The sequence below is a fragment of the Spodoptera frugiperda genome, chromosome 15 (assembly GCF_023101765.2).
Source record: "Spodoptera frugiperda isolate SF20-4 chromosome 15, AGI-APGP_CSIRO_Sfru_2.0, whole genome shotgun sequence".
In the NCBI taxonomy this organism is placed as follows: Eukaryota; Metazoa; Arthropoda; class Insecta; order Lepidoptera; family Noctuidae; genus Spodoptera; species Spodoptera frugiperda.
In genome coordinates this window covers 8,119,019-8,143,593 of record NC_064226.1, presented here as the reverse complement: position 1 = coordinate 8,143,593, position 24,575 = coordinate 8,119,019, and the positions used below count along the sequence as shown (strand labels likewise).

General features: G+C 39.9%; 3 protein-coding genes across 5 annotated transcripts; 2 read left to right on the top strand and 1 right to left on the bottom strand.

The window, feature by feature from the left end:
* The first annotated feature begins 706 nt into the window (after positions 1 to 706).
* LOC118270347 (neuronal acetylcholine receptor subunit alpha-7) lies at positions 707 to 9,971 on the top strand. 2 transcript variants are annotated; one of them, XM_035585913.2, is made up of 11 exons: positions 707 to 1,168; positions 3,758 to 3,897; positions 4,300 to 4,344; positions 4,497 to 4,606; positions 6,222 to 6,402; positions 6,487 to 6,562; positions 6,752 to 6,946; positions 7,035 to 7,231; positions 7,308 to 7,552; positions 7,833 to 7,935; positions 8,024 to 9,971. In XM_035585913.2, exons 1-11 carry the CDS (start codon positions 1,090 to 1,092, stop codon positions 8,174 to 8,176), a joined length of 1,524 nt encoding a protein of 507 aa, XP_035441806.1. In that variant the 5' UTR covers positions 707 to 1,089; the 3' UTR covers positions 8,177 to 9,971. The 2 variants fall into 2 exon arrangements, with proteins under 2 accessions (XP_035441806.1, XP_035441814.1); XM_035585921.2 differs by having other exon boundaries at positions 710 to 1,168; positions 7,308 to 7,519.
* A 730-nt stretch (positions 9,972 to 10,701) lies between these two features.
* On the top strand, positions 10,702 to 15,957 carry LOC118270328 (acetylcholine receptor subunit beta-like 1). 2 transcript variants are annotated; one of them, XM_050699050.1, is made up of 9 exons: positions 10,702 to 10,855; positions 12,439 to 12,575; positions 12,952 to 13,106; positions 13,552 to 13,642; positions 13,738 to 14,085; positions 14,174 to 14,367; positions 14,460 to 14,618; positions 14,723 to 14,966; positions 15,194 to 15,957. In XM_050699050.1, the coding sequence occupies exons 1-9, from the start codon at positions 10,717 to 10,719 to the stop codon at positions 15,356 to 15,358; spliced, it is 1,632 nt and encodes a 543-aa protein (XP_050555007.1). In that variant the 5' UTR covers positions 10,702 to 10,716; the 3' UTR covers positions 15,359 to 15,957. The 2 variants fall into 2 exon arrangements, with proteins under 2 accessions (XP_050555007.1, XP_035441772.2); XM_035585879.2 differs by having other exon boundaries at positions 14,702 to 14,966.
* LOC118270285 (DNA-directed RNA polymerase II subunit RPB1) lies at positions 15,953 to 23,794 on the bottom strand. Its single transcript, XM_035585811.2, has 7 exons — positions 23,642 to 23,794; positions 22,727 to 22,996; positions 22,338 to 22,644; positions 21,516 to 21,807; positions 17,924 to 21,351; positions 17,651 to 17,839; positions 15,953 to 17,538 (listed from the first exon to the last, which is right to left on the bottom strand). Exons 1-7 carry the CDS (start codon positions 23,720 to 23,722, stop codon positions 16,406 to 16,408), a joined length of 5,700 nt encoding a protein of 1,899 aa, XP_035441704.2. The 5' UTR covers positions 23,723 to 23,794; the 3' UTR covers positions 15,953 to 16,405.
* Positions 23,795 to 24,575: the final 781 nt, after the last annotated feature.

Below are 24,575 nucleotides of genomic sequence, written 5' to 3'. Positions count from 1 at the left end.
GCCTCATTGATCGCACGCCCCGCGCCCTGCCGCGCGCTGCCCGCACTGTCGCCGACACTACCACTCGCCTCGTGCACCGCTGAGCCTCCACCAAATATGCATACAAACTCAAACACATTATTATTATTACCGTTTTCAGCATCCTACCAAGCTCATTTAAACGATAGCCATGTAAAGGTGTTGTTTTTCAGTCTGGTTTCATGTTTATAGGAATGTATCTCTACTGAAACTACTTGCAATATTATCCAACTACGAAACATTATCTACATTGATGTCTAATCTCATTGTAGTCTCTTAGAAAAGTTGCAGGGTTCTGTGTGCTTTTAAACGAATATTACCTATATAAGGAGAGGAGAGGAAAGTAACCCTTTATTTTATTTATTTATTTTATTTTCAGCCATGGTCGTCCCACTGCAGGGCAAAGGCAAAGTCACCCTTAGTGTAATAAATATTTTTTATTGTAAGTTTTGATATATTATTGTAATTGTAAATGTTGATTAGTGTGTTGATGAGAGGTATGAGCTGGGCACGGTAGTGCGGTGGTGCGCTGATGTGACGTGGCGCTAGGCGCGTGGCGCGCGGTGATGAGGCGTGCGTGGCGTGCGTGGTGCGGCTCGCGCTCGGAGCGAGGACCTCGTGCAGGCAGAGCGCGGAGGAGACAAGGTCGGGACAGCGCGCAGCGGCGTGGCGCGGCGGTTGAATGGGCGGCGGCGGCGGCGCGGCTGCGCGCCCCGGCGCTCCGTCAGTCCGCACACCGGCGGCTCCGCTGCCCCACGGTCGGCCGCACTCCGCTGAACAACAATGCTCAAAAACACGCCGTGACTCCACACACATTCCCTCAGCGCAGTAGGCGATGTTTGAGGATCGGACGGCACGCGTGGCCGTCGGCGAGCGGTCGTGAACAAGTTGCATACATATGAAAACCGTAAAAAGATTGAATTTTAAGCCGATCGTGTTCGATAGATCCTAATAGAGAAGCGGGAGTGCGGCGTTTGGGAGGCGGGGGTCGGGTCGCGCGGTCGGAGGGAATGGCGCGGCGCGGGGCGGCGGCGGCGGCGGCGCGCGGCGCGGCGGCGTCGCGGCGCTGACATGGGCGGGCGGGCGCGCCGCTCGCTGTTGGCGGCGCCCGCGGGCCTGCTGCTGCTGCTGTGCCTGCTCTGGCCGAGGGGTAAGCGACTACATCATCCCGTACACCCTGCTCCTCCTCCTTAGCTGACAATCTGCCTGAGATACGCTGGATTTGTCATGAATCAAGCAGGATCTCGTTTACAACAACACAATAAAATTTACAAACATATGTGAGAACCTACAACACTAACACGTGAGAAATGTTATCAACAATGATTATAATTAAAGATATATTCGTTTTATCAGTTGAACATGAAGCTGTAACTCGAAAAAGGCAGTCATGGCCGCTTGAGAATGTTTTAGACCTGTTTTGTAACATGGAGGGATGTGATGGCATAAACAAAATATTTGTTTATTCATTAATGATATATTTCTGAAAGATAACTTATAACTGCTTGATTTGAGTGACAACAATGTTCTCCAACGTAAAGAGATGAGATTTAATCGCTACCTCTCCAACGACCTCAAGTCGACAAAGTGTAAGATAAAGCTCGACGTCACACGTCAAAAGTATGACCATTAAAATTAAACCTATTTAATATTTACATTCTAAAAACATTTTCGCTATATTATAAACGAATTCTAAACCATTAATTAAGATAAATAGTTTGTTATCAAGATAATGATGATGATGATGAGTTTGTTATTCATAGTCTTTTCCATATTCCAATATAAACAACAATATACATATAACAGTATATTTTAGTATCCACGTGTAACTGTAGAGAATAAAGACCCCTGGACCGAAGTACAATATCCTGTGTGATATGCAATTACTTGATAATAGGCTAAAATAGTATTCAGAGAAATATTCCAGCTGTACTGGAATAAATAACAAGTATTAGTTACACGTGTAGCAAAAACTGTACTCCAAATTACCTATTGGCGAAATGATTACCTAGGAGAATGATACAGAGTAAAAAAATGCTAAAATGATTTTGCCTTGCCTTCGATAATGTTCGTAAAATGGCAAACTAATAAATTACCGTAATTGGTTTTCTTGAAACAATCTATACGATGTTCGTTTACATGGGCTCGTTACATTTAATGGATAAATTTTAAGTGGTTGTTGCCTCGCTGTTCACTTCATATAATTGAACAAACAATGGGAGCATTCTTTTATACATATACAAACATATTGGAGTTTATTACGTAAATTGCTGCAGTGATAATAGCTACACGTTCTATAGATAGTTAGGTACTGAAATTTCTGCAAAATGTTGAATTTGTGTTGATAATTTAATTTTCGTTTTTCAATAGGAGCACGGTTGGAATTTATACCCAATGTATGGACATAGGTTTGTCTCATACGTATATTTTAAAATAACTTTGTTTAGATACTCTATACAGGAAAAATTTACATATTATTAGGTTCTTATTTTATTTATTCGACTACTTCTCATTTTATATTATTTTTATTTGTATAATAGAGTCGGTTAAAAAGTTGATCTTGGGTTATTGATTGCAGCGTCGATTAAAGTATTATTTTACTTTTTTTTCATTTAATTTAGAATAGCGCCTGATGTATGACAATAGGCTCACCTTCTATAATGTAAACCTATTTACAACAAAACACGCGACAGATGATACATATGATACATATATGTTCCATTTAATATAATATTAAAAGTTTACCAAAATAGCACACACAACATTTTTTTCATACTAAGTATAAGAAATACTTTATTATTGACTAGCTTCTGCCAGCGGCTTCGCCCGCGTTCCCGTGGGATAAAAGGTATCCTATGGGCTATTCCAGACCATAATCTACTACTGTCCCAAATTTCATCCCGATTTCTTCAGCCTTTTTGGCGTGATTAAGTATCAAACATACCTACACAAACTCAAACACACAATCTTTCGCATTTACAATATTAGTAAGATTTACGGTGTCATTTAATCAAATTCAATAATATTCCCCACACTTGGATTTTCTCCAGTGTCATCAATTAATTCACCATGTCGTGAGTGCGTTTACAAGCATACAAATGCACATACATATATAGAAAATTGTTCATATTCTTAATCACACGATGTCGTGTAGCTATTTGTTGCACAATTGAATTTTTAAGTTCATTACACTTACATAGTTCAATGTTTGTACATAGATAGTTAAAAAAAAGTAAGTATGTAATTATAATAAAAAAAAAACATCTGAAGTATGCTACTGAGGTCAATGTACAAAAATAAAAAACAAAGCCTTATCTGCATCAGCATCAGTAAATAAAAAATATCGGTAAAATAACAAACCGCATATTATTTACACACATCCTTTTTAAACAGCACTCCAAAAATCTTGAGATCGTTTCGGTCAAAGTCCGACTGTAAAATGTTCGATATTCGACACACGACTCTCAAATCACTGGCTAAAAATCCTTTGTAAGAAGCAATCAGGGTCCTTAAACTACGTGACATGAGGGGTTTTGACCGTACGTGACAAGATCAAACGACCAGACGGCCCTCAAGGTTCAAAATCTTTTTATTGCACTATCCCGATACTGGTGCAGAATATCTTGCGAAAAATGGAAGTTTTGAACCCAATATTCTTTACAGATTTTCTTCGAAGCTTACTTTCAATACCTTTGGTAAGTTTACATGTAAATAATCGGTGGGTATTTTGTGCGTACAGGGGCACGTTGCGGGTACCACGAGAAGCGGCTTCTGCACCACCTACTGGACCACTACAACGTACTAGAGAGGCCCGTCGTCAACGAGAGCGACCCGCTGCAGCTCTCCTTCGGCCTCACGCTCATGCAGATCATCGACGTGGTCAGCATTCCTATCCAAACACGCAAACATTTCCCATCACACATCTAACAGCATATTCTACACGATTGATAGTGTTCTCATGGTTATCCAAATGTACCGTTCAATAAATAAACTACCACGGTACGAGCCGCTTCGAAAACGATTAAGCCAACTAACCAATCAAGTCTTCTAAATATGTCCTCACATTTTAAGTGCACACGAGCACATATCTTCAGTAGTGTGCGTCCACGCAAACATTATTGAAAGTTTTTGTCTAAACGACGTCCTGAAACCAGTTCGTACACACGTTTTTCTATAGTCCTTGTTGACCGACTCTCACAGTATAATAATGATTAATTTGAGTTCAAACTATGTAGAAACGGGACAGAGTAGTAGTAATAAAATACAAATTCATGTTCACAGGACGAGAAGAACCAGCTTTTAATAACAAACATCTGGCTTAAACTAGTGAGTATCAGCTTTTTATACGATCATACGTGTAGAGAAACAAGAAAGTAATTAATGATGATTGCGTTGCAATGAGATTTAATGATTGTGTTACTGTCGTACAGTATGACGTTGGTTTATTACGTAAATGTAGCGAAATTTTGTTTATCCAGGAGTGGAATGATATGAACTTGAGATGGAACACTTCGGATTTCGGCGGGGTCAAAGATTTACGAGTACCGCCCCACAGACTATGGAAACCAGACGTCCTTATGTACAACAGGTATGTACCTACAGTCTTACCTAAGAACTATTTGTGTATTTTTAGATCAATTAAACACCTTATCGGGGTTATGCTAGAATCGTAGACGGATACGATAGCGAAATTAAGAGCAATATCAATCAAGAACAATTATGTCCGAATACGGACTGATGTATTGCATAAGGTTCGTTGCGGGAATATGTAATAGCAATTTGACAATTTGATTGAACCGTATAAAATCTATTTGTTACAACATTAAGGATACGGCGTAAATATCACGTGTCTGACGAAAGTCCATCACAATAAATATTATTATAATGATTATTTATTATGATTGTTGCATTTGCGTCCATGTCAAATAAGCGTGTCAAAAATAAATTAATTTCGCGTCAGACTAGAACTCAGGTCTAATTGTTGTTTATGTCAAAACACTAAAAATATGTATTTGGGATTTGGAAAGTGACCATAAATTGCACTATTCCTAGCCATTGATGAAAAATAGAGATTAACACTTAAGTATGTTTATTACTCGACAGTTTTAAGTAAAGATTGATGTTTTATAGTTTTCGATCGTTCAAATATAAAGGTACTGTTAATTAAATTGTTCATCCATCAATGTTGAAGCGAAAGTATATTTTTTTCCGCGATAATTGCTTGAGAAGTTTAGATCAATGACCTTGTTTTTTCGGATATTTTGTTCGTTTTGTTTTATAAATCTTTAACCAATTAAATGATTGATTAGTGATAAAAACGTTCTTATTAAATTCACTAATAAAATAAAAAGATAGTGATAATAAGAAGTTAGGAACCCGTTTACAAATAAATCACTTATTTCTACACAAACCAATATAATTTAATTATAATTATTTTGAAATATCATGATATATTTGGAGACGCGTTGGCTATAAATAAAATCCTCGTCCTCTAAAGAACTTTTGAACCGCAATCACTGTCGTATTACCATTTAAAACATGATAGACTTTTAAGACCTGGAGTGCTCTCGTCGACTTAAGTCCCAGACGTAATTTTAGACTTTAAACTTAAACATTTTGGTGACAGCCCCTTTCCGAAACTTTGGGAACATTGTCACTTGTTTTCAATTCCTTGAAACTTCTTCAACTAACCCGTTTGTAAGGTCTTCAAATGGATCGTTTAACTTTGCAATCTTAGCGTTTTAAAGTGTTCTTTGAAAATAATTTAGCTAACATTTGTGTAGTTTTAATGAGATGGTAAACAGAATAACTATACTTTAACGAACGCTGACAAAGATATTTTATAACAATCCGAAAAGTATAAAATGTCACGTAACACTAAATATTGTTTAAACAAGTAATGGTCCTGCTCAAACTCTTGTCCGATTGTACCGACTCATGCATCACGGAGTATTCGAGTAAATTATTCGATATAGACTTTATAAGGGATTCTAATTGACATAAATGTTCTACCGGTAGTGGGTTAGATCCCCGCATGGAGCAACTCTTTCTGTGATCCATAAATTGTTGTCCCAGCTCTGGATGTGATGTGTATGTAAAAATGTATGTTTGTAAACGCACCCTAGAAGAAAATAACCCTAAGAAAACCCAAGGAGAAAAAGGAGAACAATTTCTTTAATAACCATAACAATATTTGTGCACAGCGCGGACGAAGGGTTCGACAGCACGTATCCAACGAACGTGGTGGTGAGGAACAACGGCTCGTGCCTGTACGTGCCGCCTGGCATCTTCAAGAGCACCTGCAAAATCGACATCACCTGGTTTCCCTTCGACGACCAACGTTGCGAGATGAAGTTTGGCAGCTGGACTTATGATGGATATCAGGTCCATAACTTTACATACCAAAGACCTTCGCCATAAGTTTCAAGATTAGTCTCTTCATGTACTTATTTCTCTTTTCTCTTACAGTTGGATCTACAGCTACAAGATGAGGGGGGTGGAGATATAAGCAGTTTTGTCACGAATGGCGAATGGGAGTTAATAGGTATCATCTTTGAAAGCATCTATTAAGCGTTATCTAAATGCCTCCATCTTGATGTAGCCAATTTAATTTAATTTAACACATTCATCATTTAATTTTAAATTGAGATTCGTCGGATTAAAGTGGTTTCCATTTTTTTAATAGATAATAGTAATGGATGAAACTTGATTGTGTTTTATTGTTGTTGTGTAGGAGTGCCGGGCAAGCGCAATGAGATTTATTACAACTGCTGTCCGGAGCCGTACATCGACATCACGTTCGCAGTGGTGATCCGAAGGAAGACGCTCTACTACTTCTTCAATCTGATCGTGCCCTGCGTGCTCATTGCCTCCATGGCTTTGTTGGGGTTCACCTTGCCTCCAGATTCTGGCGAAAAATTGTCATTAGGTACAGTACACATGACACAATATTTAAATAGCTTCTCCTCTTGATTTTTCAAAACCATTTATAATGTATTGTGTTCTGTAATACCCAGGTGTAACGATATTGCTGTCGTTGACGGTGTTCCTCAACATGGTAGCGGAGACAATGCCAGCGACGTCGGATGCTGTGCCCCTACTAGGCACATACTTCAACTGCATCATGTTCATGGTGGCATCCTCTGTCGTCTCCACCATCCTAATTCTCAATTACCATCATAGGCACGCAGACACACACGAGATGAGTGACTGGGTTCGTATTGACCAAATTTTCGTAAATTGAAATGTTTTAGTAAGTTTGTTTCTACAATGAGCTCGTGTTTATCCAGATTCGATGCGTGTTCCTGTACTGGCTACCGTGGGTGCTGCGCATGTCCCGGCCGGGCTCCGCCACGACGCCCCCGCCGGCGCGCGTGCCTCCGCCGCCCGACCTAGAGCTGCGCGAGCGCTCTTCCAAGTCGCTCCTTGCGAACGTACTCGATATCGATGACGACTTCCGGCACCCGCAAGCACAGCAGCCCCAATGCTGTCGATACTACAGGTCCCTCGACGATCTACACGAACACTACTCGCCGTAAATAGCACGGTTACGATAATTCACCCCAGCCTCGAACGTTCCGCAGTAAAACCCGACCCTAACAGCTAAATCACGAGTATTCGAAAACATTCAACATCAACATACTCTTTCACGGGCCATTGCATAAATTTTCACTTTTCGAATAGTTACTTCTGTATCTGGGTCTGGTCTTTGAACATCTAATCGGCATAACTCCCGTAGCGCCCTTCGTTCCTCGGCTCCACCTGTAGTATAGGGTACACGTGGTGCCGCTGTCTACAGAGCGAACTTGTTGCAGGTCGGGTGAAGAGAACGGCGCGGGATTGGCCGCACACAGTTGTTTCGGTGTCGACTACGAGCTCTCCCTCATTCTGAAGGAGATCCGAGTCATCACAGACCAGGTAACCTCAACGGAACCGTCTCATTTATTGCATATCGTGGTGAGTGGTGAGCATAGTCAGTTGTTTAATATAACGATATATTTTTCAGATGCGCAAGGACGACGAGGATGCGGACATTTCGCGCGACTGGAAGTTCGCCGCCATGGTCGTGGACAGACTGTGCCTTATTATCTTTACCCTGTTCACAATCATCGCCACGCTAGCCGTGCTGCTGTCCGCGCCGCACATCATGGTGTCGTAGCGACCCGCCCGCTTGCGGATGCGCATGCGAAAAGTTCTGTGATACCGCGAATATTTGTTAAGTTGTGATGAGCGAAGTGGCGCGGACGTTGACGCCGCGGCGCTGGAGTTGCCGCCGCCTGCCTCGTCGCCCGCGCCCCCCTGTAGACATAAGTTACCGCTGACTGCCAACCCTGTACGTTCAAGAAATAACTGCCCATCTGACTAACGTCTTCTAATCCCTTGAGAACTTCAGCGATTGTGTACCTTTTCTTCCAAGATATATCTTATATCTTATGACAAACGGTCGTCACGCTCAGTGGAATCAATCCCGTACTCTAGGCCCGATCGATCCCTTAGGGTATGTAAGTACTCGAGTTGAACGAGCGTTTCCTTGACAGACGTTCCGTCCCCGGAACGGTCCCTAGCGATAAAGTGGCAGTACGTGCTACACAGGCACCAGCGCCGCCACGCCGCCGCGGTGCAAGCTCTGCGCTAGAATAGTCACCGCAGCAAGTGGCCACCCACTAGACAAGACTGCGGCAGAAAATATTTGCACAAATACGTCTTCCTTCTTACCGTTGAACGACCTGATTCGCATTTAAAATTTAAACTTTGTTAGAACTTCTTCGATTCTTGAAATCTATTGTACAGTTTAGAGTTTGGGCGGTGAAACAATGGCCCTTTGTTTCCTTCTTGTTCGATTCCATGAATCGTGGTTATAATCCCTAGTTTTATTTTCGGATATATTTGTGTCAGTAGCTAGTATAGAACTTTACAAACAATGTTGATTCAATTGGTACAGGTTGTGATATGCCTCGTTGTGAACGGGTCGATATTGTTATAAATGGTAAAATACCCATGGCTATAGCTTAATAATCGTTCGTTAAAAGTTGTAGTTAAACAAATATTATTTTAATAAAGTCATATCTGGGTCTTTCGGAACGACTTTTACAAATAATAATTAAATTACATATAAATATCACGTTTGTACTTCTTTCCATACAGTTACAGTAATTCGTATGCTGAAAATAATGTTAGCTTCTAAAATTTTCTTCTTCGAAAATTAATTCAAAACGTACGACCATCGTATCAGACATATACATGTAATATATAACTCATTTTGTAAGATATACAACATTTTATAAGTACAAAAAGTTGTAACATGAACCGGTTTTTCGTTACATAGAGGGTATACACAAAGGTGCCTATTTATTAACAGAAGAGACGATCAGTTGATAATACAGGTACACTATATCCTGAGCACTGACCAGTCGACAGTCCTGCCGCTCGTCTGCCACACTCCGACACACACTTGCAACACGTTCAGTTATCGGCTCCGTCATCATCTATTGTTGCGTTTCGTTGTTCTAAGTCATCGATGTTCATTTCACCCAGAAACGTTGTGAACCTCCTAAAAGGAAAACGTAGTGTAAACAGCGAGAATGTGCGGGTACACCCGACAAGCGAATGTACCCTCGCAAAGCTCCTGTAATGTTTTCCTTTTCCGAGGCAGTGCTGTGAGTAATTTTAGACGGTCCGATGGAAGTTGCGGACCGGATATGATTACAAGTCAATGTTTCTGCTCATCCGTTTATTTACTGTTAAATCTTCTACCATTCGCTAGAGGTTGTGTGACGACCCGGACGGTGGAGCCGCAGCCCCGCAAACGCGGGCTTCATCTTTGTACTAGATGGAATGTTGTGCGGCGTCCCTCCGTCGGCAATGGGACAACCCATTGCCCCAAGATTTGTTCAATTGTTAGGGTTAACTCTGAATTGCACTTTGTTTATTAAATATAAACGAATGAAACAAAACTGTGTTTTATTTGTGTGTACAACAAGGACAAACCTGGATATCTAATTCGTAAGTTCAAAATAGCGCCACCGAACAGATCCCCATAAATAATGTTCCCGAAATGTAATCAAAGTAGAGTACAATATGTGGTGAGGTCTCCCATCGGGACCCTGCGAGTTATGTAAATCATCCCTGACCTACATAATATTCCCGCGTCGCAGCGAGCGACCGGCGGCGGACCAATCGATGATATCCCGCGGGATAACTGCACATGCGCACATCGACAGCTATTTTCTGCGAGAATCTCCTTCAACCTGTCAATACCCGTAAAGTTTCTGAGATGTGGGATGTTGCTGAGCAAAGGAAAGTATTAAATTGAGAAAATACTTCCAAGATAACTGTCTATTTGTGAAATCAACCCTGTAGCAAATATAAGAAAAGGAAATTACTGTTTGCTACGTTATAGCCGTTAGTTTCAAAACAATATGATGGACAAAGCACTAAGTAAATAACTTTTAGACATTTCTTTTAAAGTTTTTATATTTTCTACATAGCTGAAATAAATATGACACGTTACTACCTAGTGCCATCACAGGTTCTTACCAGTGACAGTCATGATAGAAACGAATGAACCAAATATGTCTACTTCCATTTCTAGAAAAATGAGGTATGAAATAACAGTATTAAGTAGAAAAATAAGTGCAGGGTGCATTAGTGCACAGGGCGGTAGAGTTGGGCGGGCGGGCGCTACGGGAGGACTCGGGAATGTGGCGGGGTGTGGCGCGGCGCGGCGGGATGCGCGGCGTGCGCCAGGATGCGCCCCGCGCGGCAGTGCCCGCCGCCATGTCGGGCGGGTCGCGCGCCTTCCTCCTGCTCACCGCGATCCTCACACTACTCTACTCAGGTACAATATACAAACAATACCCACACCGAATCACCTCACTACACCTCCATTCTCTTGTCAAACACCCGAGACCTCACTGATTTTTCTCACCTATCTCATATGAACGGCGCTACCGGCTAGCTATGTAAATAGTGAAGTATATAAACAAATTATGTGCCAGTTATATACTAATTATAGGGCGACTATAAAATATAACACCTGTAACATATACCTAAACAAGCAGTTTTAAAAATCAGGTGTATATTAAATGGAAATTTTTGAAAATATTATTTCCGAATTAATAACTTAGTTTAATTAGTCAATTATTAGTTAATACATTACGTGAATGTGTTAACAGTATTTAATTATAAGTAAAAACATGTGTTAAGAGTAGAGAAGTGTGTTCCTAAACAACATTATCTCCACGTTCGCTCTTTATTGATCTGTCGTCACAGCAGCATCTCGGCTACGGATGCTTGACACGTTACTGAACTTACGGAAAATGCCTTATCAAAGCCATTTATAATCATTTTAATACTTAATACCAACACAAATACGGGATAACTGATAATTTATCTTAGTAACTAGCTTAGATAGCGAGTGTATGTATCATTAAGGAAATCTAATCGTGATATACATACATACTTGTGTATTGAAAACTCGTCGTATCAAATTAGGATTATATTACACCTTGTTTAAATTAGAATTTCTTTTATCTCAATGTCAAAGACATAAACGCGTTATTTTTAATGTAAGCAAATATGATTTGTTAAATACGAGTATTATCAGTACCTATGAATATAGATTTTCGAATAAATAATTAGATTTCGGGATTAATTGATCGAACAACAACAGAAGGGGTGAACAATAAGTAACCATAATGTAATTAAAGCCTACATTTACCTACAGTTAATAAATATTCATGTAGACACAAAAACACATCCTTTTTTACTTTTCAAAAATAATGTGACCTCAAACTAATAGACTATATTATGTACTAGGTATTTATTTATTTATTTTAAGTCATGGAATAGTCCAATTGAATAATAATAGTAATAAAGTAATCGTGGCTTGAATTTGTTTCGGTATTTCGTCTCAGAGTAATCTGACTCATTGAGTTTGTTTTTAAATCGTGTATAAATGCTATTTGGTAGCCTTATTTACTGAATACAATCTTGATTGTCTGAATCTTCGTCGTTCGTCAACCTTTGATTTTCAAAGTTTTTGTAAGAAATAGTATTATGCGATAAGACCGCCTATAGTACACATTGATGATTATATCGATGGTTGAAAGGCTAATAGATCGAAGCGACATTTTTTGCGATATTAGTGTATATAGATATTAGTATTCAAATATTCAAGTATTTATTGCATCCATAATGTACATAGGTGTTAGAAATACAGTATTTAGTCACAATTATGGACCCTGTTATTATTAGTTGATAGATATGAGTTATATGTATATATCACCGGTTTCGAGTGACATACATATAACTCAATATCGCAAAAATGACTCTTAGATCAATTAGCCTCTCAACCGTCGATATGGTCTACAATAAATAATATACATAATTTGTTATGAATACATGATGTATTGGTTCCAGGATGGTGTTCCGAAGACGAGGAGCGGTTGGTCCGCGACCTGTTCCGTGGTTACAACAAACTGATCCGCCCAGTACAAAATATGACACAGAAAGTCGACGTGCGATTCGGATTAGCCTTCGTACAACTTATTAATGTTGTATGTATATTGTTTAACTAATTTACATATTCATTACGAATGTTAATTTTTCTAATTGGAATTTGTGAATGTCTGACAGTTATTGATCTGAAACTTGCGATGTGTAATCGCTTTACACGGTTTTCATATTGATAATGATAATATTTTTGATAACCTAACATAACATTACGACTTTCATCGCTGAAGGAGTAAGCATGGGTCAACTTTGTTTCATACCGACTCTCCAGCAGATAAATGGCAAGTTTACTGGAACTGAGAATTCTAAAATCGAAAATCTTAATTTTGTTCAGCAGGGGAGTCGATAGTTCCTCTTGCTACTTCGCCACGACTATGTTACTGTAAGTAGGTACATTTTACCATCCTTAACTTATTACAGAACGAGAAGAATCAGATCATGAAATCGAACGTATGGCTCCGGTTAGTATGGATGGACTACCAGCTGATGTGGGACGAGGCTGACTACGGCGGCATCGGCGTGCTGCGGCTGCCGCCCGACAAGGTCTGGAAGCCAGACATCGTGCTCTTCAACAAGTACGTATTATGCATACATATTTCTAACTATTTTCATTTGTATTGTTTGATTTTCTATAAAAACTGCCATATTGGATGTGGGACCGCGTGTGCTGTCGAACAAAAGGTCTGAGATTCGATTCCTAAGCCAGCACAAGTATTAGTGGGACTTTTACTAAACTAGTAAAACTAAACTTTTTACTAGACTAGTTTTTCTGCTCTCTGTAATAGCACAGAGTCTAGAAATGTCCCTGGCGTATGGTACAAGACTCGCTCTATTCATTTGGGACTCATAATAATATTAATTACTGATTAAAAGTTTATGTTTATGTCAAAATGGTGCTCTGTTTACCCCTTCAGGAATCAAAATATGACAGGTAATTTACCTGTCATATTACAAAAGTACCTTTTAGCTTTTATTTCGTAATATAATTTCTTGAATTCTTATCTCCATGCTATGTTTCAGCGCCGACGGTAACTACGAGGTACGATACAAATCAAACGTTCTGATCTATCCCAATGGTGAAGTGCTGTGGGTACCGCCTGCTATTTACCAGGTATGATATTATGACCATTCATTCATCTGAACGACAATTTTCTGTGATTTTGTCATCCTTTAAGAATTTATCTTATTATTTAATTTCCTTTACAGAGCTCGTGCACGATCGACGTCACATACTTCCCCTTCGATCAACAAACTTGCATCATGAAGTTCGGTTCTTGGACCTTCAACGGTGATCAAGTATCGCTCGCTCTATACAACAACAAGAACTTTGTCGATCTGTCCGACTACTGGAAGTCGGGTACTTGGGACATTATCGAAGTGCCAGCCTATTTGAATATTTATGAAGGGAACCACCCCACTGAAACTGATATTACGTTTTACATTATAATCAGGAGAAAAACTTTGTTCTACACTGTCAACTTGATCCTGCCGACTGTATTGATTTCATTCCTCTGCGTCCTGGTATTCTATTTACCCGCTGAAGCTGGTGAAAAGGTGAGGATTGTTTTTATTGAATAGATACAATATAGTACAATATCACATTATCCGCCAATTTTATTAATCCCTTTGTATTTCTTTTTAGGTAACGTTGGGTATCAGCATTCTGCTGTCACTGGTTGTGTTCCTGCTACTGGTGTCGAAGATTCTCCCGCCGACCTCTCTCGTGCTACCCCTGATTGCCAAGTACCTCCTCTTTACTTTCATCATGAACACCGTCAGTATTCTCGTCACGGTCATCATTATTAATTGGAACTTCAGAGGTCCAAGAACACACAGGTAAGAAAACGTGCCTAATGTACACACTTAAATTTGTTAAATGTATGGAGTTGATCGGTAGAATACCTAAAGAAATGTATTTTATTCTGCAGAATGCCCCTATGGATCCGAAGTGTCTTCCTTCATTACCTACCGACGGGGCTGCTCATGCGGCGTCCACGTAAAACGAGACTGCGATGGATGATGGAAATGCCTGGTATGGGTGCGCCGCCCCACGCAGCCGCTCCGCACGACCTGCCTAAACACATCAGGTACGTTTACACCTAAAACCTCTCCGTAGACACTAGTTAACCCTCTCTAACCTGTGTACCTTGTGAATATACTAACTTCTTAGTGCGATTGGTGCAAAACAAAGCAAAATGGAGGCGATGGAGATGTCGGACCTTCACCACCCGAACTGCAAGATAAACCGAGCAGCCGGCGGCGGTGAGGTCGGAGCGTTGGGAGGACTCGGCGCCCTCGGGGGCCTGGGCCTTGGAGGAGAGCGGAGGGAGTCGGAGAGCTCCGACTCTTTGCTGCTGTCGCCTGAAGCAGCGAAGGCTACGGAAGCAGTAGAGTTCATCGCAGAACACTTGCGTAATGAAGATCTTTACATTCAGGTAAGTGTTAATTTACTATAGAGATTTACCTAATAAAAATATCTTTAATCAAGTTTTGAAACTAAACCAAATGAATTTGGTTTTTCAGTAGGTATCAATTAGAGACCATTACAGAAAATAAGTGAGAATATTTGTTGATAATTTTCATAAAATTTTAATCAATCTATCTCACATTCTATCTCCTGGGCGATTTTCAATCTGACTAATCGTGGATTCCTATTGTACAGACACGTGAAGATTGGAAGTACGTGGCGATGGTGATCGACAGGCTGCAGCTGTACATCTTCTTCATCGTGACGACTGCGGGCACGGTCGGCATCCTCATGGACGCTCCACACATCTTCGAGTACGTCGACCAGGATCGCATCATAGAAATATATCGAGGAAAATAAATCAAACCTTAGTCTTAAGTACAAACAGAATTGCTTCAAAACGGCTTCCATAATACTCATTAGATACCTATTTGTATTTTTTCTTAATAATAGGTGACGTTTTATAATAAGTGTTGCTAATAAGTAGACAGATTCAGCACATTTACATGAATTTAACATTGAGTTCTCGTGTCGAAGATAGTGACGTATGAGTAAATATGTTGCAGCAAACTTACTGAAAATAACCTAATAATAAATTGATCAGGCTTAGTTCGTAAGTATTAAGTAATATAAATAAAATGGCTGTGTTCGAGGTTTAAAAGCACAATGGTTTGTATTTTGTAAGTGTCCTAAGATTAATATACCTTTAGAGTAATGTAGATAGTAGGTTTGTAATTATTTATGTTCTCACCCTAAGAAATTAACCCTTCCATTTATTTATCAATCTCACTTTATCTTTGTAATTCTTAATTGTAAACCCCAAGAATATTTCAATGCCCCAAGTAATTTGTTACTTTTTTTACTTAACTATTTGAAATTCTTAAGATAATAATTGTAGTATGTATTATTGATAATATAATACTGGGTCAGTAACAATAAAATAAAAATTCGTCATATTATTTGTGTAACTTTATTTCTCCACCACAAAATGCATAACAAAATGGTTTGGAACATATTCACATGTTCATCACCGTATCGGTGTTACATAATAATTAAATTCAAATTAGTCTACTTAACTAATTCAAAGTCAATAAAAACAAGCGATCATAAAATAGTGTTGTATTGACAAACACTGAACGCTAAAAATAAAGAAGCACGACAGTAGGTAGGTACTTAAAAAAATAAGAGAAATTACTAATGGTTTTTACCTATTTTCTGATATAAACTTACTTAAAATATATTACATATATTTACTAACCTAGCCTACATTACTAACAGTACATTTTTTCAAGTTTTATGTATTTTGATTCTCCACTTTGAAGAGGGAGGTAAAAATATTTACAAATAGTAATAACATAGCATAAAGTAAAATAATAACGTAGAAAAGAAAAATAAACATTAATTAAGTTAATCGTCGCCATCGTCATAATTAGGTGAAGTGGGAGAGTATGTGGGTGAAGTTGGAGAATACGTGCTAGGTCCAGCAGAGGACGGGGAGTACGCGGGGGATGATGGGGAGTAGTTGGGTGAGGTCGGAGTGTACGTCGGGGAGGTTGGGGAGTACTTTGTCGATGATGGAGAGTATCCCGGGGAGGAAGGAGAGTAATTCGGAGACGGTGAATAATTTGGAGAGGAGGGTGAATAGCGTGTGCTTCCCGGGTGTTGGGGCGACGAGGGCGAGTATGCAGGACTCGTCGGGGAGTACTGTTGGCTCGTAGGCGAGTACTGTGGGCTAGTCGGAGAATAAGTAGGGCTCCTTCCTGCCACTGATGGCGACGTAGGAGAATAGTTGGGTGAAGGAGAATATTTAGGTGACGATGGTGAATAACTTGGAGAAGTTGGGGAATATGCGGGTGAAGTCGGTGAATAAGAAGGACTTGTTGGCGAATACGCCGGCGACGTAGGAGTGTAGTTCGGGGATGACGGCGAATAGCTGGGAGAAGCGGGACTGTACACTGGACTAGTTGGAGAATAGCTTGGGGAAGAAGGCGAGTAGCCCGGCGACGTGGGAGAATATGCTGGACTGGTCGGTGAATATGACGGACTTGTCGGTGAGTAAGACGGACTCGTTGGCGAGTAGCTTGGTGACGTCGGCGAGTAGCTGGGCGATGTCGGTGAATACGCGGGGCTTGTAGGAGAGTAGCTCGGTGACGTAGGAGAGTAACTGGGGGACGTCGGCGAATAAGATGGAGATGTTGGTGAGTACCCGGGAGACGTGGGAGAATAGCTCGGCGATGTTGGCGAATATATCGGCGACGTTGGAGAATAGTTTGGTGAAGTCGGCGAATATGACGGACTTGTTGGGGAATAATGCGGCGACGTTGGAGTAAGGCTGGGAGAGGCGGGCGCGTACACTGGGCTCGTGGGAGAGTACGATGGTGAGGCGCCTGCGGGAGATGTGTACGGCGACAGTGGAGGGCCAGGGGAGCCCGGGGAACCGGGCTGCGGAGACCATGCGCTGTACGCTGGCGATAGACCTGACGCATCCGATGCTCCTGATGGCGAGAATGATGGACCACCCGGTGTCATACTGCTTCCCACTGTAAAAGATAAAGTACAAAATAAGGTTAGACATTATCTTAAAGATTTAAACAAAATGGCATTTAATGGGCTTTAGAGAACTAAAGCCCTTTAAAAATGAACGATTCTTACCTTGGCCTGGTGACCACGCACTGCTTCCGTATCCGGGAGTGTTCTGTGTGGACCACGGTGTCATCAGTGGTGTCATGGATGGAGTGCCGACACCGAAGTACATGCCGCCTCCGACTCCGCCAACGCCAAGACCACCCATTTCCATACCAAGTTTACATTTTTCGGCGTCAAGTAACAAGTCGAAGCAACCTAAAAAGAAAAGTTGTCATCAGAATTGAACACAAAACAAATAATCTAAATGTACTAAACAACGCATATTTAAGTAAAACTTACCAGTTCCCATTCGCGGTAGTTGTCCCATGATAATGTTTTCAGACACGCCCCTCATAGGATCTACCTCAGCATGACTGGCAGCATCCAATAATACATCGACCGTTTCTTCGAATGAGCATCTCATAAGGGCTCCGGTGTCTTGTCTGTTGATACCGTGACGAGTGATAGCCATAAGATGACCCTTAGCAGTCATTACGTCACAAAGCAAGGCAAGATGTCGGTAGTTCACGTATAGACCGTAGAACTGCAACACAGCGTTCATTTCTTTCTCTACCGACTTTCGCACGGCTTCAATACCCAGTACTTGGAATATCTCGCAAATGTCGTTACTGAATGTCCTAATAGGGTCTACATCTCTCTCCGATAGTACTTTCATTAATGAAGTACCATCAGTTTCCAACAACCATTCGGCTATAGCCTTAAATTCTCCTTGTTCTGTGATTATAATACGTTTCTTAGCTTCAGTCTGTGGTAAATGCATGTACACCTTCGCTATAGCCTCAATACCCTGTAGAGTCATGTCGGACAACATGTTCGCTTCAATACACCTCAAGAACATGTCGTCTTCCATCTTGTCAACAGTCTCTTCATCATTATCTTGGAATTTACTTTCTTCGTTATTCATAATCCTAATACGCAGCACAAGCTTTTCAGCGTTGTCGTCATTGAAAATGCAATTCAAATCGTCACCAAATCCAGCATTGATCTTTTCTGCAATCTGTTCCATGGTCAATTTCTTATCAGTCATCCTCTTACGATCCAACTCTATACGCAGCAGCCACGGCGAAATCTTTGTGGGGTCAAAGTCAGGCATTTCGTAGTATACATTAACGAATTCTTGATCTTCAGCAATGACCGTGTTTTGTGGGTCAGGGTCGTAATAGATAGCAGTGTTTGCTGTCACCTTGCGCAATGTAGTGTGCTCAAGTCTGCAAAGTACATTCTTAGCTTTTTCAGCATCTCTGGCTGCACCACCAGTCAAGAACACTGTTAGAGATGGAGCTTTAGGTTTCTTGGAAATGTTAATAATTTCCTTAAGACGCGGCACACCGAGAGTTACGTTTTTGGATGACACACCAGCAAAATGGAAAGTGTTCAGTGTCATCTGTGTGGCGGGCTCACCGAGAGATTGTGCAGCTAGAGCACCCACCATTTCGCCAGGGTTGACCTGTGCTTGCTGGAATCTGGTTTCAATTTCTCCAATCAACCACTCGAAAGCTACTTGTGAAAGTCTGTACTCTTCAGAGACAAACTTGGTGCATAAAGTGGACCGCACCAAACATTGGAAAAGCAGAGTAGCGTTTTCGTTAGCTTGCTTCGACAGACGATCCTCGCCTGCTACAATGACACACTTTTTAAGCAAGTCTTTAACTCCTGATATCACTTTAATAGGACTCAAATCTGTTGGCATCCTTTTGTTGATATGGAAAGTTTTCTGGGCATTCCAAATCATTCGCTTGAAATTACAAGGCAGTACAACTTTAGATTCACCACTTGGGAAGATTTGACGTAGTACTTCTCTGTCCTTGCAAAGTTGCTCCCATTCACTCTCAAGATCACTAATAACGTAACCAGATTCTGTCAACTCCTTTATAATTTCTTCACTGAAAATCCTCTTCAAATATCTTTCATTTGAAGGATCAAACTTGAATTTCTTTTCAAATGCCTTGTTAGACAGTTTTACAGTGGGCAAATTCTGGAACTCCACTGTTTCTCCCGCCAGACCGTCTTCACCGTATCTCAACTGAATGAGTTGTCCTACTGAGTTACGGACAGTGCCGTCATAGTGAACCATGACAGACTCCATAGCCTTTATCAAACGACGTTGGATGTATCCAGTTTCAGCGGTTTTTACGGCAGTATCAATAAGACCTTCACGACCTCCCATAGCGTGGAAATAAAACTCTGATGGTGTCAGACCGGCAAGATATGAGTTTTCGACGAAACCTCTCGACTCAGGACCGTAATCGTCTTTGATGAAATGCGGCAAGGTTCTTTTACGGAATCCGAACGGAATACGTTTACCTTCAACGTTCTGTTGCCCTACACAGGCAATAACCTGAGAAATATTAATGTTGGAACCTTTAGAACCAGCTACCACCATAGCCTTTAAGTTGTTGTATTCAGTAAGAGATTTCTTGGCTGATCCACCAGTCTTATCACGAGCGTCGTTCAGAATACGGTTCACTTGATTTTCGAATGTCTGCCTGAGCGTGTTACCGGGAGTGGGCTCCAACTCCATGTTGTGAGCTTTTTGAATGACTTCTATGACATCCTCTTTGGCCTTGACGATGGCGCGCTGAATTTCTTGGTAGGTCTGAGGATCGGCAATGGTGTCGCCGATACCAATGGAGTGACCTTCCAGAAGCAGCCAGTTGTTGATCACTGTTTGAATGTTACCATAGAACCGACCAGCTGTTTCATGGCCCAACTCTAACATGCAAATATGTAGCAAGGAACCTGCTGAAGCACCAAGTGATTTTTTACATAGAATGCCCATGAGCAGTTCACCATGCTCTACAACGACTTTAGTATCTCCAGGCGAAATCCACTTGTATGGACCATCATCTTCTTCATCTGGATGTGTAGAATGTGTTCGAATCATGTTTACTGGACCAGGGATAATTAGCGTAAATATCTGTTTACCGGTCCACAATGGTTGAGGTTTCAAAATGCAGGGCTGTGGGATTTTACCATCCCATGTGGGTAAAAACATAAGAAGATTCATAACTTGTTCCTTCGTAAGGAACACGTCACGCTTCGTCATTTTCCTTACAGCTGTCAATGTATCTTGCACAATACCCATGACGGGTTTATTTGCCTGTGGAGTGATAATTTGTCGAGGCGTTATGTGAATGTTTTCAACCTCTGCCCTTGTTTCCATTGACTGTGGCACATGTAAATTCATTTCGTCACCATCGAAATCGGCGTTGTAGGGAGAGGTACAACTTAAATTCATACGGAATGTTGACCACGGAAGCACTTTCACTCTGTGCCCCATCATACTCATCTTGTGTAGTGTGGGTTGTCGGTTGAAAATAACAAGATCGTCATCTCTCAAGTGACGTTCAACTTTGTATCCATGTTGTAAATGCAAATCTGATGGTTTTGGGTGAAACCTTAGATCTATCCTTTCTCCATTGTCTCGTACAATGTACTTCGCGCCAGGATATTGTGCGTTACCCCTGCGTACAAGCTCCTGCATTCTGTCGATGTTGAATGGTGTAACAAGTTCAGGGAATGTCAAGTTTTGTGCAATGGATCTCGGTACTCCTACTTGGTCAATACGCAAGTTAGGATCTGGTGTAATGACAGTACGTGCTGAGAAGTCGACTCGCTTCCCCATGAGGTTTCCTCTGATTCTTCCTTCCTTTCCTTTTAGACGTGCCTTGATAGCTTTGAGTGGCTTTCCTGATTTTTGCATGGCCCTGGAAAGTAAATAATAATTATGAAATATTTACAGTTAATTTGTTTATTAGTTATTTGGTAATCATTATTACATTATTAAATTATTATGTATAAACAATAACACACATTTGGTAATGGCAATCAATGATCATAACAAAATGTGCATTATTAGATAATTACTTACTTTGGCATTCCGGGCATGTCATTATCTACAAATGTGGCGACGTGGAACTGGAGTAATCTGATGTTTTCAGCGAGTACGTGCGCCGCTGCACCAGACTGTTCATTCCTCATCAGTTCATTGTTTGCTTTGATGATGTCAGAAAGTTTGTGTGTCAAGTCATCTTGATTCTTAGCTGAACCAAACATCACTACAGCAGGTCTCACAGATAATGGAGGAACAGGCAACACTGTGACTATCATCCAGTCAGGTCTCGCGAACTTCGGATCCATACCCAGAATAAATGATTCCTCATCTACAAGAAAAAAATGACAAAATAAATAAAAGCAACTAGACTTGTTCAAATACACTACACAAATGGGAGGTAGGGTCTTGACTAAGTGGATTAGTTAAGTTAGTTGAAGCAATGTTACTAAATTTTGCATCAATAAGTAATTTATATTAATTAAATATTATAAACTTGTATTAGCAATCCATTCCTTACTTTTAAGACTATATATTTCTGTATAAGGAAATTGAAATTATACTTATACAAATTACTAGTATGTACAACATTTTGTAAACATTATTACAAATGGTACTCAAGACTCATATTTGTATGCTACATAGACAATACTGTTATATTTTTATAAAAGTTCATTATCACGAAATTGATAACAATAGATTATTTCAGATAATTTTATGTAGCTAGTTGGTAAAACCAGTCCCAACATGTTCTTTGTTGGGATTCATTGTGTTATAGTACTCATGTCTTGTTTATATTTATACCCTGGATAGCTGAAGACATACATCCTGTAATTAAATGATACAATATCAGTTACATACCTGTGATATGTTTAAGGATTTCCCACACCCTTTCTGCTGTGATAATAATCTTCTTTTCCTGTGTATCTTCATTGGCATGTTTCCACTCTGCTGTGAGGTCCAAACCTTGCCTCCTTATAGACGGCTGGTAGTGACCACAACCTCCATGCCCTGAGCCTCTTTTGCCCTCTTCACCCTCCTTCCCAATATCCATATCTTCACCACCCTCACAAATATTCTTGCCTTTACACAAGTCATATACATAAGTCAATCTCTTACGAGGTTGTCCTTTTGACTTCATTACAACTTCTTTTATCTTTGGGTTTGTCTATAACACAAATGATTCAACAATAAGTCTCAATCACAGGTAATTAACATTAAAACTAAACAAACCAAGGACCTTAACTTACCGGACTGACAAGCAACTTTGAGCAGTAGAAACAGACACATCTGAGAATCTTAATAGTTTTTGTGATAAATCCTATGTGAAATACTGGTTTTGCTAAATCAATGTGTCCAAAATGTCCGGGACACTCAGTCATATTTCCAGCACAGGTCTGACATCTGGAACTCCTGTCGATCACCCCTTGTCGAGGATCCATAAGTCCACCAAGCTTGGGTCTACCTCCTTCCATGGTTTCGGGGAACCGAATGCCCCCTTCGGTGACGGACATCCGTCGCTATAACAAAATAAAAATTTCACATCAAGCTCCTTTACATTCAACTTGAGATAAGAACCAATCACTATGCAGTTGTTTATGATGGCCATTTGTGTCCAACCATTCTGCTTTATATGCATCCTTCTGAACTATTATGAATACTTTTAATGGTAGTTGACCTTGCAGGGAAATTCTGAACAAAATACTTATTTCTTGTTGAAACTACTGCCATGTCAAATCTGAACACACAACAGACACCAATTGAGGTGCCATTTTAAAAAGATTGTAGTTTTAATCTCTTCGTGGTATTTATCAGGACCAAATAAGTTAGAAGAAAGTTTAAGGAAACAACAGAATAAACAACAGATATGGACAGTATATTTTATTATTGTTGTGCAACAATCATTAACAATTACACGGTATTTTAATAAAATATTGTTGTTTGGATATCCATACATCCTAAAATAACATTAAAAGTTTACTTTCATCAACAAGGACAATGTTCTTGAGGAAACTTATGGCAAATAATTGCATCTGCCAGGTACAAGATCAACTGCGTGCCACTTTATCACGTTGATATGAATCATGCATTACACCATAAAAACACTAGAAATTTGATGATATTCCAATACGTAGGTAAACAAACGATCTGAAAACATAACTTACGATTTCATCTGGAGACAATATACCAAATTGTACTCTTTTTACTTGGCGCACAGGCGCCTTCGAATCATTCGTGGTAGCCATTTTGTTGGCTACTTCACTGACTGATGCTTTCGTTTAGATTTTCTTTTATATAAAGGACCCATAGACAGTATATCTATAATCTGTTATCTTGTCTATGGTCCAGCCAGCGGCTCTCAAACGTTTATGGTGGCGGAGCCCTGTCGAGAAGAAAAAGGCAGAAAAAAAAATTATGAATAAATTTTGTCGTAAAGAATTGGCGATTTATAGTCCTCATAATAACTGACGCTACAGTTACCAACATTTCGATTAATAAGTAAATCTATTGAAAAATCAGACACATTGCTGTTAGTTAAATATTGCCAACATCAAAATTATTATTTACAGATTTATTTAAAACAAAATAATAGTAGTGGTGACTACGGGACTGATATAAATTGTTATAAAAATCTTAGTTAAATTAAATTTACATAAAAGTAACAAACTAATGAGCAGTCGTAACAAAATATCAAGAACCTGAATCAATAATCTGTTATTTTATTATGTGTACCATATTTGTGTATTATAAGAAAAAAAAATGGGCTGTATAGAACTGATTTTTATTCTTATTGTTGAAAAAACCCATGAGGTTTGATCAAAATGGAGTTGAAATACACAAAGCTGTATTTTTAGTTACTACCACGCGGTTTCACGCGCTGTTCAGCTTATTTTCATTATACATAGTATGATCTTTTATAATATAATGTAAGCTATAGCTTTTCTCGATTAATGGACAATTCAACGCAAAAAGAATGATTCAATTCGAACCAGTTATTCCAGAAAGTAAAGCATTTTAACAAAAATTTTTAGTCATAGTTTTTATTACTATTTAATCTACTTATATTTATATTACATTTTCCATTATTGTAGTTAGTTT

Excerpts from the sequence above, each read along its gene's own strand:
- LOC118270347 (XM_035585913.2), top strand. The coding sequence starts at position 1,090 with ATGGGCGGGCGGGCGCGCCGCTCGCTGTTGGCGGCGCCCGCGGGCCTG. Across the intron at positions 6,563-6,751 it reads TGGCGAATGGGAGTTAATAG|GAGTGCCGGGCAAGCGCAAT; the intron begins GTATCATCTTTG and ends GTTGTTGTGTAG. Across the intron at positions 7,936-8,023 it reads TCCGAGTCATCACAGACCAG|ATGCGCAAGGACGACGAGGA; the intron begins GTAACCTCAACG and ends TATATTTTTCAG.
- LOC118270328 (XM_035585879.2), top strand. The coding sequence starts at position 10,717 with ATGTGGCGGGGTGTGGCGCGGCGCGGCGGGATGCGCGGCGTGCGCCAG. Across the intron at positions 10,856-12,438 it reads CCTCACACTACTCTACTCAG|GATGGTGTTCCGAAGACGAG; the intron begins GTACAATATACA and ends TATTGGTTCCAG. Across the intron at positions 13,107-13,551 it reads GACATCGTGCTCTTCAACAA|CGCCGACGGTAACTACGAGG; the intron begins GTACGTATTATG and ends GCTATGTTTCAG.
- LOC118270285 (XM_035585811.2), bottom strand. The coding sequence starts at position 23,722 with ATGGCTACCACGAATGATTCGAAGGCGCCTGTGCGCCAAGTAAAAAGA. Across the intron at positions 21,808-22,337 it reads AATCCTTAAACATATCACAG|ATGAGGAATCATTTATTCTG; the intron begins GTATGTAACTGA and ends TTTTTCTTGTAG. Across the intron at positions 17,539-17,650 it reads TGCGTGGTCACCAGGCCAAG|TGGGAAGCAGTATGACACCG; the intron begins GTAAGAATCGTT and ends TATCTTTTACAG.